Source organism: Rhinatrema bivittatum, chromosome 8 (assembly GCF_901001135.1).
Source record: "Rhinatrema bivittatum chromosome 8, aRhiBiv1.1, whole genome shotgun sequence".
Taxonomy (NCBI): Eukaryota; Metazoa; Chordata; class Amphibia; order Gymnophiona; family Rhinatrematidae; genus Rhinatrema; species Rhinatrema bivittatum.
In genome coordinates, this window is record NC_042622.1 from 60,470,543 (window position 1) to 60,485,779 (window position 15,237).

The 15,237-nt window shown below is 43.3% G+C and overlaps 1 protein-coding gene across 1 annotated transcript in view; it reads left to right on the top strand.

Moving 5' to 3' along the window:
- Window positions 1-15,237, top strand: part of GGT7 (gamma-glutamyltransferase 7) — a 122,907-nt gene that overhangs the window by 32,882 nt on the left and 74,788 nt on the right. The window contains exons 2-3 of the mRNA XM_029613700.1: window positions 10,707-10,933; window positions 12,637-12,788. Of these exons, the coding sequence (XP_029469560.1) occupies window positions 10,707-10,933; window positions 12,637-12,788 (379 nt within the window). The remainder of the gene's footprint in view (window positions 1-10,706; window positions 10,934-12,636; window positions 12,789-15,237) is intronic.

The window sequence follows — 15,237 nt, forward strand, 5'->3', positions numbered from 1 at the left end:
TGCCACTTTTGTGAAAAGGAATGATCATATTGGTTCAGGGCATAAACTGAAGCCAAAATGATTGACTTGCCAAATAGTTTCCCCAAAACAATAACATATCTCCCCACAGAGTCTTCTATTTCTTTTTCCAACTGAAATGAAACATTCAACTATTAAAAGTACCTGAAGCTGCATATACCTGTGCTACCCATTTTTGCCTCAACTTAGTGTGTTCTCTTGTATTCATATGCATTTCTTGTAAAAATACCATATTAGTACGAAGTCTCTTTAAATGTACCAAAACTTTTCCCCTCTTGATGGGAGTACGCAAACCACTACACTCCGCGTAGCACATTTAATGCGGGTCCCCATCCCATATGTCATGAGCATAAAAGAATAAATGTGTACCCCATAATCGCAGGGAACCACCCAGCACAAGTAGTGGCCTCCGCTTTACTCAAGTGCCTGTGGACCAAAGATTAACTTGCCGGCAAAATGATTTCTCCCACCTCCAAGTTGCCACTTGAATATTACCAGAACCCTTCACTTTACCCCCCTCAATCCCAACAACCCCAAAACACGTGAACATAAAATTAAAAGGCATGTTACGGCCCCGGTCGCCGCGTTGGCAACCGGGTCCTTACCTCCTCAGCGGGGTCCGGGGTCCTGCCGCGGGATCCGGGGCCGGCCTGGCCGCATGGCGACGGTCTTGCCTCGTGGGAGACGCCGAGTCCCGCAGATGACTCCTCCCCCGGAGGGGAACGCGCGCGCGAGGGCCGGCCTTTTGACAGTCCAGCACCTGGATGTGCTGAACCGCCCCCTGGATGATGTCAGCACAGGCGGGGAATTTAAGTCGGCCCCAGCCCTTCCTGCTTTGCCTTGCAACGAGGTCACTTCTGTGAGTTAGTTGCTGTTCCAGGTTCTCCTGTTCCTGCTTGCCAGTTTCAGCGTTCCTGTTCTGATTCCTGCTGCTTGCCTCGACCACGGATTGTCCCTCGCTTCTGATTCCTGCTGCCTGCCTCGACCACGGATTGACTCTCGCTTCTGATTCCTGCTGCCTGCCTCGACCACGGATTGACTCTCGCTTCTGATTCCTGCTGCCTGCCTCGACCACGGATTGACTCTCGCTTCTGATTCCAGCTGCCTGCCTTGATCACGGTTTGTCTTCACCTTCTCTCCTGCCTTCACTCCTGTTCCAGTTCCGGTCCGGGTTTCCTTCCACGCCAGCCTCTCTCCTAAGTCCCAGCGGTCCGGGTCCCTACGGGCTCCTCCTGGGGGGACCTCGGACTTCCAGGGTGAAGTCACCTAAGTCCTAGCGACCCGGGCGTTCACAGCTCCTCTGGGGGCGTCACGGGTTTCCAGGCGAAGCTCTTTCCACGGCTGTGCGTGTCTGCCTCCCGACCGCTTCCCAACGACGGTCGGCCTAAGGATCCACTTCCGGATTATAACAGGCAAGTTTAATAAGTTCAGTCATTTGGATGGATAACTGAAGGCCCTCACTAAAGGGCATGGGTCAAGGAATTATACCTTCGGGTGCCACCCCCCATTATTCAACAATGTCCGTAGTCCCTATTGCATGCCGGTTAACTGTGTACAAAGAGATCATTTGTACTGGAATACTGTCTTTAGAACTGTGGTGAACAGAAACATTTTATTCTCCAAAAATACCTCCCTGAAAAAAACAAAAGATTCAGATTTATCGGGTATGGTGCAAAAGTGATTTCGAAAACAAATACCCGAACTGAGATCAGAAAGAGACAAAATAACGAGAAAAAGTTTAGGAAGCCAACATGATTTTTCTCAACAGTCCGACAAGTCCATAAAAGTGAACTGCAGAGATATGTGTCCGATTCTGGCAGCAAATAAAATAGAGTCTCCGCCGCCATCATGAGTGTAGGCTGGTGTTAACATGCAAGTGTAACAAATTTATGCCAGAACAAGGAGCAGTGCGCCATCTTAATAATAGGTTCCTCTGCAGACAAAACCATCTTCAGTGCTGAAAAAAGAAAAAAAAACCCAAATAAACCAACTACTGGAATAAAGCAAACCGGCGCAGTGAGGCATCACCATTTTGTGACTGTTCCAGGAAATTCTTAACCGCCGCCAGTCTCAAAAGATGTTGTGCCAAATCCACACTCTGGCTGGGTATTGTAAAACAAATTGAATATTCATTTTTGCCAATGCAGAGCACACTGGTGCAAATCCTTTGAGCAACGCTTAAGCTTTAGTAGAAAAGTCATGATGCTGAATTTCTCTTTTCTTGCAGTATGCCTGCAAAATCCACTGCCTTATAAGCAAAATTTAACAGTTTGGCGATGACTACTTGTGGTCTTGATCAAGTATCTGATTTGGATCCAAGCCAGTGGGCACATTCAATCATTATTTTCCCTGCAAATCGGATAGGCCCAGTTCATTAAATAACCAGGATTTCAAAAGACGTCTTAGATCCTGGTCTGCCACATTCTCAGTTATTGCCTGGAAAGCAGAGATTGCTCCACAATGAGCGATTTTCTAAGTCATCTACTTTTGCGTTACGCTCATTTGTAGCTTTCTCCAGCAAGTGAATTCTGTCAGATAGCAATTTACATTCATCTTCTGCTACACTTATACACAATTCAGCACTTTCCAGTTGGTTCCCAGTCAGAGTTTGTATTGTTAATGTCCGCTACTTGATAAGAGATACGATCAAACCTCCTTTCCAAGGCCTCGACTACAGCTTGCTTTTGTCAAATCTACCACTGCCGCCTCATCCAAGACTCATGCAGGCCCTTCCTCTGCTGTGTCGGCCCTCTTGTTATTCACCATCTTGTTCTTGTCTCTGTCTTTTTGTTGTGATTTGGTGGACATAACATCACTATTTTCTAATACAAACTTGTCCATAGACTGTACTTACAGAAGTGTTCAGCCACAAAAATATAAGATACTATCGAAAAAAAGTCAGTGGAGTAATTAGATATTCCAAGGAGTGGCACTCAGAGCTCAGAAGCTTACATCTTCCTTAGCTTATCACATCTTTTTAGTTTTGCTTAAATATGAGTTTGTTAGGGAATGGAAGGGGAGTTTGTTAGTGTTTTCTGCAACGAGGTGGTGCTAAAAGTCATTAGACACTGGCGCTTCTTATCTGATAGAGACAACCACTACCAAGGCAGGGGGTTCAAAATTGCCATAAACCTGCTGCTTTGGCAGGTCTGTTCAGTTTTTCTTATTATCCTGTGGGTAAAGAGCATTTGTGGCTACAGTGTGATTTCTAGCACTTTCATGTCCACCAAAGAATGCTGAGTGAAGCCACTAGGACCACACTTTAACTATTATTGCTATAGTTCATTTCCTTTTACATGTATAAAAGATACTAATTTAAGGGGCTGAAAGCATAAGTTCAGTCATTTGGATGGATATCAGATAATTTTATTTATTTAATTATTTTATATACTGTCGTTCCAAGTGAAGATCACAGCAGTTTACAAAAGTAACTTCGTCTTTGGGTCATTACATGAATTGGTGTAACACAATTTGGTGTAGCAATTTGGAGTAACACAATTTGATAAAACACATACATTGGTACTATACAATATAGTATATATCTACCTTGACATGAAACATATTTGGTAAGATGTATACATTGCAGTCTACAGTTCTTTTACTTCTCGACTGAGGAGGGCTACAAGGGTTACTAGGGTTGGGATTTTGTTTGGTCGAAGGAGTAGTCAAAAGCTGCTTAGTTCTCTCATTACTTGGTATTGATTTTGTTGTTGATACTGTTGCTTCTTCAGTCAGTTAGCATTTAAGTTAGATTATAAGAGTTTTGAAACAGCCATGTTTTTCATTCACGTTTGAATGTCTTGTTTTCTGGGATCAGTCGAATTGTCTCCGGTAGTGAGTTCCATAGTTTAGGTCCTGCTATGGAAAACCTGCGATCAGTTATTTGCTGTAGGTGTGTGCTCCAGGATGTAGGTACAGTTAATAGTCCTTTGTTTTGTGACCTAAGGGTTTATTGCAGTGCATATGTTTGAAGCTTCATGCCAATTAGTCCTGTGTTATTGTTGTAGATGATATTAAAGATTAAGGTTAAAACCTTGAAATAGATTCGGTATTGTATCGGCAGCCAGTGCAGTGCTATAAGCAAGGGTGTGATGTGATCAGATTTCCTGGATCCAATTAAGGGTCTTGCTGCTGCATTTTGTAGTAGTTGCAGTTTTTTTTATTAGATAGGTTGGGAGTCCTAGTAGTAGGGAGTTACAGTAATCTATATTTGAGAAAATTAGAGATTGTAGACCTGTACGGAAATCTTTGGTAGGTAGTTATGGTTTTAGTCTACGTAGGATGCGCATTTTTGCATATCCTGCTGTGATTTTTTTATTTATGTGTCTATTCACAGTAACATTTTTGTCTATCTGGATTCCTAAGTCCCGAACTTGATCCAAGTGTGTGATATTAAAATTATCAAGGTTTATAGACTGAGGATTAACTATGGAGGAGTTTCTCCTTAACCAGATAACATAGGGTTTTGTTTTTTTTTTGTGTTTAGTGTTAGTATTAGATTAGAGAGTTCTGGCTGTATTGTCTTCATGTGTTTTGAGAGTGTTGATGTTGTATTTTAAAATGATGAGTCAAATGGAATGTAGAACTGAATGTCGTCAGTGTATAGGAAGAAGGTTAATCCTAGATCTGTCAGTAATGTGCACAGTGGGAGCATGTATATGTTGAATAGGGTTGCAGATAGTGCTGATCCCTGGGGAACATCTGTATTGATGGGGAAATGAGTCAGATATGTTGTTTCCCAATTTTATTGAAATGTCCTGTTAGGAATGAAGAGAACCATTTGTGAACTCTGCCGTCAATTCCAGTTTTCCTTAGTTGGTGGCATAGAAGGGTGTGATCTACAGTGTCAAAGGCTGCTGTTAGGTCTATTAGCACCAGGATATAGGATTCATTGTCATTAAACCCATGTAGGACAGGGTCAGTTAATGATAAGACTAAGATCTCGGTTGAGCGATTTCTTTTTTTTCTGAAACTGAATTGGTTTGGATGTAGAATATCATGGTCTTTAAGTGGTTTTCCAGTTGGTATAATACTGCTTTTTCGAGGATTTTAGAGAGGAAAGATAGGTTGGATATTGGGCAATAATTGTCCCAATCATCTGTTCTACCAGATTTATTTATTTATGATTTCAATTTTAGCATGTCATGTTGTGATATTTGAAAATATGCTCGATTTTTCATATGTCAATTTCATAGATGCATTTCTGTAGATTTACACATTTTTTTGCAGCCTTTTGAAAATGTGGCTCTTTGTGCAGGTCTTGGACCTTCCCCTTTGGTGGTACTGTTGCTTCAGATCTAAAACTTTAGGACAAATCATTTCCTTATAGGAAGCATAAGGTATGCAGTTCATCCACATTTGGGATTTAGAAACATGTCTAGGAGAGAAAAATTTTCCGAGTTTTGTGAATAAAAGTAATTGTATCCTATATTTAAATACTTGCAGCTTGGAGGAGCTGCATATCTTGAACGGATTGCTTAAACACCCTCTAAGTGGCATTTTAGGATGACCCCTGCTCCACTGTGCAATACATTCTTATTTCATGAGCCCCATTTCAACATGCATCCTTTCCAGATTAATTGAAGGCTTTACCAGTAAACACAGGAAAGATGACAGTAACAGGATGATTTAACATAGTTACAGCAGGGGGAATATTACAGAGTAATGGAGGGTTTTAGGGGGAAAGGTTCAGGGGGAGATGTATTGCAGGAGGTAGTTCGAGCATATTTACAGAGGGGTTTTGACATGTTGATATTTGCAAGCTTAATTGCAAAGGAGAATTGACAAGAGGGTGAATTTCAGCAGAGAGAGGAGGTGCAAGCACTGGGAGGAGGGAGCATAGACTGCTTAGTTCAGGTGAAGGCTTGTTTAAAAAGTCAGGTCTTGAGGTTCTGTTTGAATTTTTTTGGACATGGTTCCTGGCGAAGGCTGGAAGCCAGTCTCCTATCTCATGCTGCTAGAAAGAGGATGAGGGTGACAGAAGGAAATTGGAATGTCATCCCCCATATCTCAAAGAAATGAGTGAAGGGGATAACAAAAGCTGAATAAGGCACCAAAAAAGTCCAAGAAGAGCAGTAACCTGAAGGAGAAAGCTGGAAAGCTATGAGCACAAATGCTCGTAGTCTGGGAACTAAAATCTCAGACCTGCAGGCTCTAATGATGGAAGCAGATTTAGACATTGCTGCTGTTACAGAAACATGGTTTACAGAGTCACATGACTTGGATATAGCCATCCCTGGCGATAACTTACTAAGGGGCCAATGCAATAAAGGCTCGTAGAAAGCGGGTGCTGAACAGTCAGTTTTCGTGACCGCCGTATGGGTCAGGGAAACTGACGCCGATAAACCAGGCGTTCGTCTCACCATGTCCTACTACCAGACCTGGGAGGAGTTCACGCGGGCCGCCGAGAGAAGCTGTACCAGACGGACCCCATGAAGGTGAGGGGGCAGATGTGAAGCCAAAGCCCCGAAACCTGCTCTTTCCTCCTCCCCCCCCCCCCCCCTGCGCTTTCCTGCCCGGCACAGGTCTTTCCATTCTAGCCTTCACACCTTGAATTATTTTTGCTGTTAGCCCTCTTCCCTTCTCCAGAAACTGTCAAGAGAAGACATAGAGGGCAGGCACTGCTGCTCTGGAAGGAGCGAGGTAGGAGGAAGTGACGATTGGGCCCATCACAAAAACTGACGTCGAGTTTATCAGTGTCGGTTTTCCTTAGCAGCGGTCAGCCACAAAAACCAATGCTGATAAACTTGGCGTCTGTTTTTGTGATGGGCCTAATCGTCAAATTTTTTTTTATTTTATTTTTCTTCTTTTTTCGATGCGCACATCTATTAACGCCTGCTCCTGACAGGTGTTAATAGATGACAGTTAAATGTGCATCAGAGACGCACATTTTTCTTTTTGCATCGGGAGTGAATGCCTAATAGCCTCATTCACATGTATTTGCATGTGAAGAGCACTATTGCATTTACTCCGTGTTAGACGCATGTTAAATAGGCGCTAATCCCCTTATTGCATTAAGGGATTGATTAGCTCCTATTTTACCCACGTCTAACTTCACGTTAACAGTGCCCTGGGCTCAGTGCACCATATTGCATCGGCCCCTAAGGAAGGACAGAGAGGCCAGGAAATCGGGAGGAGTAGCGCTTTATGTCAGAAGCAATATCCAAGCAATTGAAATGAAGGGGAGGGTAAGGAAGAAGCATTATGGACTAGCATAAAAAAAAGATGAGGATTCCAGTTACATTGGAGTGGTCTATAGGAATACATTTCAGACAGAAGAGCTGGACAGAGATCTGATCAAAGACATCATAAAAGATTGGAAAGAAGGGAGAAGTGTTGCTTGTTGAAGATTTTAATCTGCTGGATGGAGTATCTCTTCGGTGGAATCTACGAGAAGTAGAGAGATATTGGATGCACTCCAAGGGGCCATGCTCAAACAAAAGGTAATGGATTCCACGAAGGACGGTGTAATCCTGGACCTAGTGCTCATAAATGGGGATAAGGTCTTTAATGTCTGAACAGGTGCGCACCTGAGTACAAGTGATCATCAGACGATATGGTTTGACATTGCAAATAAGATACCAAGAAGTAACATGAAGATGCAAGTTTTGAATTTCAAATATACGGACTTTGACAAAATAGAGATGTACCTTGAAGATGAACTATAAGACTGGGAGAAAATGGGAGAGGTGGAACAACAGTCGGCTAAATTAAAAGGAGCTATTACAAAGGCCACAAATTTATATGTTAGAAAAGTAAACAAAGTTCAAGGAAAAAGAAACCAATTTGGTTCTCAAAGGACGTGGCTGCAAAAATAAAGGCAAAAAGATCAGCATTCAAGAAGTGTAAAGGATCCCAAAAAGTGGAACACAGGGATCAATAATTAGTAGAAATAAGGAAAACGAAGAAAGAAATCAGAAAAGCAAAAGATCAAGTGGAAGAAAAGATTGTTCAGGAGTTAAAGAGAGGTGACAAAATATTTTTCGGATATATAAGAGAAAGAAGGAAAGCCCAAAGTGGTATAGTGAACTTGAAAGGTGACGAGGAGTAATATGCCGAGACAAATAAGGAAATGGCAGAAATATTAAACAAATTCTTCATTCTGTGTTCAATAAAGAAGACCCTGGAGAAGGACCATTGCTGGTTGACAAGACCGTAAAAGGGAATGGGCTAGATACACCTCCTTTTACAGAGGAGAAAGTATGGGAAGAGCTAGGAAAACTGAAAATGGACAAGGCCATAGAGCCAGATGACATTCATCCCAGCATACTGAGGGAGCTCAGAGATGTGCTGGTAGGTCTGCCGCACAACCTGTTCAATAGATCCCTGGAAATGGAAGTAGTGCCGAGTGATTGGAGAAGAGCGGTGGTGGTCCCGCTTCACAAGAGTGGTAGCAGAGAGGAAGCTGGAAACTACAGGCTGGTTTGCCTCACTTCAGTGGTGGGAAAATAAATGGAGACCCTGCTGAAGGAAAGGATAGTGAACTATCTACAGTTGGGAGGATTGCTGGTCCCAAGGCAACATGGATTCATTAGGGGGAGGTCCTGTCAGACAAACCTGATTGATTTTTTTGATTGAGTGACTAAAGAATTGGATCGAGGAAAAGCGCTCAATGTCATCTACTTGGATTTCAGCAAAGCTTTTGATACAGTCCCGCATAGAAGGCTTGTGAATAAAATGAGAAGCTAGGAAGAGAGTGCCAAGGTGGTGGCGTGGATCACAAACTGGTTGATGAATAGAAGACAATGTATGATGGTAAATGGAACCTTCTCTGAAGAGAGAATGGTGCTAAGCGGAGTGCCACAAGGATCAGTGTTGGGATCGGTTCGGTTCAATATCTTTGTGAGCGACATTGCAGAAGGGATAGAAGGAAAAGTTTGTGTTGGGAATCCCAGCTGCAGGCGGCCACGGCCAGGTCCCCCCTTACCTTCAGGCTCACTTCCCTCACCGCGACCTGTTCTGACCTGGCTCGGGCCGCGTCGGGGCCTTCTCACGGTGTCCTCCCCACGAGAGGGACACCGCGGGCATCTTCGGGCTGCTCCACCCCCCCTAGGTGCATGTGCACCTGTCTGGGATTTAAAGGGGCTGTGGCGGGAAACCTCGGCTCGGCCCCAAATCCCATGTCATCACCAGAGGCCTATTTAAGGCTGCCTCAGACCTTGGCAACAGGTCGACTCCTTTAGTAGTTAGATGCTGATCCTGCTTGTTCCTGCCTCCGTTCCAGTGTCCTGCTTGTTCCTGTCTCCGTTCCAGTATCCTGCTTGTTCCTGACTCTGTTCCAGCCTTCCTGCCTGCTCCAGTTCCATTCCTGCTCCCGTGTTCCGGTTCCTGTAAGAGCCAAAGATGATGTTGCTCATTCCCAAAGTGAAAAACTTAACAAGCTTAACTGTATTCAAGGTGTGAGGCTGCTAGGTGCATACTTGTATGATGTGTCTAAATTAACAGGATTAATGGGCCTGCTCCCTGGAATTCATGCTGATGGCTTAGTAAAAGGTATCCTTCCTTCTGGGTCATGACTGAACTAATGCTCCAGCATTGTAAGGGGTCTCTATATGCACAATTTTCAAACAAAGCTGAGTGCCCAACCTAGGTGTCTCAAGTTAGAAATTGTTTTAGCCAAATTTAGGAGCCTATCTATTTTGGCTGAAAATTTGTCTGTATATCTCCCACTGCCTCAAGAATTATTTAGATTGTAAGATATTTGCGGCAGAGGCTTGCACCTGTATAAAATATGTTGTACAGTGCCTGGTTCAAGGTATTATATAAATGCTGAAATTTAACAAAACAGAACTTAAATGTGAACAACCAGTATGGTAAATCTCTAAGAGGCATTACATAAGGTTTTTTGTTTCAAGCACCTCTGGAATAGGAATATTCTTATTCGGCCTTCCATCCCTGGCCAATCAGACAGGACTGATTTGACCGAGCTGCTTGCAATAATGTTGGTGCCATCTCAGAGACCTCCAGCCAGTTGCCCGGACCAGTTAGATTCAGAGGGTGTGTTTTAAAATATCTTTCAAAACAATATAGTGTTTGCTAATGACATTAGCCATGTTAATATTAATAGAAATCCCTTCTCTCATTTATGATCTCCCTCACCTTTATTTCATGTGCAGCTGTTGTATATTATCTGCTTATTGTTTTTATTTCCTTGATAGGGTTATGTTCTTACGTCAAGAGTTAGTAGCAAAGCCAGGTCAATAGGTGGCTCATAAGAACAAGTGACTCAGGCAGTGGTGGAATTTTTCTGTGTGATTAAGCAAATAATATTAGCCAATCACCTAGCACCTTCCCAAGACAATAATGTGTCATTCTAAACCCAGGGTAAACTGAGAAGGCAAAATGAGAGATTAAGAGCTAATATCAAACAAAATCCAAAGCACATTATAATTTTCTTCTAAACTGTTAAGCCTAAGGAAATAGAATATCCCAGATTGTGACCCTTTTGGGCTTCTTACAAGGGCAAAAAGGAGATGTATTTTAAAAGAGAGAGCATGCAAAGAAGTCACTAGAAATCAAACTGTGACACACAACAGACCGCATCTGCTACTCCTGTGGAGACAATAATCTGGAACTGGTACTGGGGATAACGCTCGTATTGTACTTCCCTGGAAGAAAAGGCAGCACAAGTTTGTGCAATCTTTAAAGTGTTGTCTTTTCTTTCTCCTCCCTCCTGCGTTTGGATGAAGATCCCGATTCCTTCCTGAAGTCTGCTCGTCTCCAGCGCCTGCCGTCATCCTCATCAGAGATGGGGAGTCAGGATGTATCGCCATTGAGGGAGACCACCAAGGATCCTTTCACGGCTGATTGCAGCTGCCGTCAAGATGGCCTCACAGTCATCATCACTGCATGTTTGACTTTTGCGACGGGGGTCACTATAGCTCTGATTATGCAAGTGTATTTTGGGGACCCACAGGTAAGAGCTGTTGGATTGTATTTAATTTCTGGAAATTAGGTTGTTTGTTTTTTTTAATATAGTAAAAAAGGACTTTCTTCCAGTGTCCCCTGCTTCCTGGAGTTCCTTATACAGATTTTAGGTGGTCATTGTCCCATGTGGTCCTTTGACAAATTCAGGGATACCTTAGCTCTCGAGGCCTATAGGCTGATGCTGGGAGGTCCTGGTTTCTAGAGACCATGGCTCCCAATATATCTGTCAGGACTCGTTTCTCAGGCAGATCTGTAGAGAAATATCGGGCCTTTGTCAATAAAGATGTTTTTCCATTGGCACAGAATGATATAATGTTCTTTCTGAATAAGATTCAATGTGAGGTCATGGCTATGAGGGGAATAATATGAGGTCATAGTTTTCAGGGAGGGTTTGTAGAAGGGCAACATGGCATCCTGTATCCCAAAGGGATCTAATGAAAGATGTTTTTAGGTCACAGTACCTAGGGACTCTGTAGAATGATTGCATGAAGTTTAATTTCCCAGGGCTCTGTACAGAGACACTGTGACATCATGGGATTCAGTAGACAGGTTCTAGAGGTCTTTATATGTGCATTCAAAGGAATCAACAATGAAGACGTATCAGCAGAGTAAGAAAGCAAGTTTTTTGTGGCATTTGATTTTTTTCCCTTGATGTTCTCTGTTTAAAAAAAAAAAAGCCTTAAAAAGGTTATACTGGGAAAACTAGCAAGTGTGATGAGGTTTTTATAGAGCTGTACTTTTAACAGGGAAAAATAAATGGTCAAAACACAATTTACACATTTTTAACTAACAATACTTTATGAAATTTTTGGTATGTATCTTCTCATTGCTCTACTTCAGGTAGCTTTTATAGTTTTCAATATTTTTGGAATACTTAGGGGCGGATTTTCAGAGCCCTGCTCGCGTAAATCCGCCCAAAACCGGGCGGATTTACGCGAGCAGGGCCCTGCGCGCCGGGAAGCCTATTTTACATAGGCCTCCCGGCGCGCGCAGAGCCCCGGGACTCGCGTACGTCCCGGGGTTTTCGGAGGGGGGCGTGTCGGGGGGCGGGCCCGGTCGACGCGGCGTTTCGGGGGCGTGTCGGCCGCGTTTTGGGGGCGGGTACGGGGCGTGGCTACGGCCCGGGGGCGTGGCCGCGCCCTCCGTACCCGCCCCCAGGTCGCGGCCCGGCGCGCAGCAGGCCCGCTGGCGCGCGGGGATTTACGTCTCCCTCCGGGAGGCGTAAATCCCCCGACAACGGTAAGGGGGGGGTGTAGACAGGGCCGGGTGGGTGGGTTAGGTAGGGGAAGGGAGGGTAAGGTGAGGGGAGGGCAAAGGAAAGTTCCCTCCGAGGCCGCTCCGATTTCGGAGCGGCCTTGGAGGGAACGGGGGGAGGCAGCGCGGCTCGGCGCGCGCAGGCTATACAAAATCGATAGCCTTGCGCGCGCCGATCCAGGATTTTAGTGGATACGCGCGGCTCCGCGCGTATCTACTAAAATCCAGCGTACTTTTGCTTGAGTCTGATGCGCAAGCAAAAGTAGGCTGTTCGCGCGCCTCTTAAAATCTACCCCATATAGAATAATAAAAGACTTATTTACCACACTTACCTTATTTTAGACTCCTTGCTTTGCCATTTATAAAACCATTTCTCTACTGCTCATCTTAAACCAAAAGAAGCCTTTTGATTTCCTTTCAATATTTGTATTCTCCTAGATCTTCCATCAAGGTGCCGTGGTCACGGAGTCCTCACATTGTACTGCGCTGGGTATTGAAGTGCTCAACAAACAGGGCTCCTCTGTAGATGCAGCCATTGTATCGACCCTCTGCTTAGGTATTCTGAATCCTCACACATCAGGCATTGGAGGGTAAGTAGCCACATTTCCTGCCCCAAGCTGAGCAATGCACAGTATTGCAGCCCGTTTTCCTATCTGGAGAAATTGGGAGTCAAACTTGAAGCCTTCATGCCTCAAGGCAAGGATTCTTATCTCTGAGCTAAGGAAGTAGTTCTGCTATTTAGCTTGTAGAATGGAAGTGTGCAGCCAGAATATTTTTCTTTTATCTTTTTATGTTCAGTTTTGGGTTTTTTGCATTCGTTTTGTCTGATTTTTAAATTTTCATTTCTATATAGGGTGCACTATCTAAGATTTAGTGTGCAGTAAAAAAAATCTGAATGCATATCCCTATGGCAGAAGATTCCTGTCTGCATTAGTTTGATTGTTCTTTTCTGTCTCTGCTTAAGAGAAAATAACTTTCCAGGGTTTACTGTTAGTTTATACTCTGGCTAGGGTCAAATTCATGATCCTTCCACTATCCCAAGATGGGTTAGTTTATCCCTGTGATAGGCAGCTTTGGTCCTGGAATATCATAAACAGATCTGTTTTTTAGGATATCCACAATGAATATGCATTACATATATTTGCATGCAATGGTGGCAGTGCATGCAAATCCTCCTCATACTGCTTGCCTGACACAGTGCTATTTCAGGGACTGATATAATAAGCCCTGCTTTAAGACTGTATGCTGAAAATTCAGTGCAGAGTTTCTTAACACATGCACTAAAAACACGTAACTGCTGATGCAGTGTGAGCAGATGGTATGCTAATGCATGGGGAGTTTAAAAAAAAATCACACAAATCCGAGTTAAAATGTGTGCTCAGTCTTTTGCACAGGCTAAATGCACATTTCAGATGTGGCGGGGAAAAAGGAGTCTGTTAGATTCCTGATTTATGAGCAGAACGCATGCTTGGTGCTTGTTCTGTGCACATAAATCATGAGGCAGGAGAAAGAAGGAAGCACAGAGACCACGGGATGGAGATTGCGAGGATGCACAACTCAAGGCCCTGTAGGGTTGCTTCTACTTAAACATTGCAGGCAGCTTCCTCCTGAAAAGTAGGATTTCTCCCCAGTCCTGTCCAATGAAGGCCTTGTTCTTATTTAGACGGGGGATCCCTGATGTCACTGCCCATTTTGGGAGGAAGCTGAGGCTGGAATCTTTTTTTTTTTTTTGAAGATGATAGGGAAAGAGAGGCTGAAATTATTTGGAAGGTGGGAGAAGAGAGAGTAGCCACAGGGGAGGGGACATTTTACAAATGTTTATGGCGAGAGGGAGAGGAAAGAAAGATTTAAGCATGGAAATCATGTTTTGTCTGCATATTTATTTATTTTATTTATTTATAGGTTTTTATATACCGACAACCGTTTGCACATCATGTCGGTTTACAGATAACTTAAAACTTTTTGGCAGTGTATATATCTGGCATTTGACACAATAGAACAAACAATCAACTGTGTAATTATGATGTATGTAGTAATACTTAGTACAGAAAGAACATCATAAATAATAGCTGTTTTTTTAGATTGTGATACTTCATAAGGTGTGGAGCCTCTCTATATTTGTCAGAGGGTGCTCGCTTCAGAAAAAGTCAAATATCAAACGTTAACCATAATTCACAAGTTTGGTTTAACGCCATAAGACTTTTTTTGTGTATAATCACTGGTATCAACAATCGGATTTTTTTAAAGGTGCTTTGCAAGTTTTTTACATTTTTGTGAAAATTGAGATGGATATAACAGATCACTTATCATTATGTGCTTGGCGTGAAGAGGTGACAGCTTTTTAAACACCGGCTTGAAAGCCGGTGTTTAAATCTGTTATATCTGTTATATCCATCTGTTATATCCATCTCAATTTTCACAAAAATGTAAAAAACTTGCAAAGCACCTTTAAAAAAATCCTATTGTTGATACCAGTGATTATACACAAAAAAAAGTCTTATGGCGTTAAACCAAACTTGTGAATTATGGTTAACGTTTGATATTTGACTTTTTCTGAAGCGAGCACCCTCTGACAAATATAGAGAGGCTCCACACCTTATGAGGTATCACAATCTAAAAAAACAGCTATTATTTATGATGTTCTTTCTGTACTAAGTATATCTGGCATTTGGCATATATCTGGAGTACAGGTCCCCTGCAGCAAAACTCCTGATCAGCCCCACACTAACATTAGCGCCAGAAGCTTTAAATCATGGCTGACCAGGGCTAAAACCTCCAGAAAGAACAGAGCACAAGTTAAGCCATTGCGGGGAGGGGGTAATAATTTATGCCACCGTTAACATGAGATTTGCAATGAGAGGGCGCTAACCTGTACGCACATTGGGGTAGATTTTCAAATACCGTGAATAGGCATACTTTTGTTGGCGCTCCAGGCGCCAACAAAAGTACGCTGGATTTTAGTAGATATGCGCGGAGCCGCGCGTATCCGCTAAAATCCGGGATCGGCGCGCGCAAGGCTATCGATTTTGTATAGCCGGC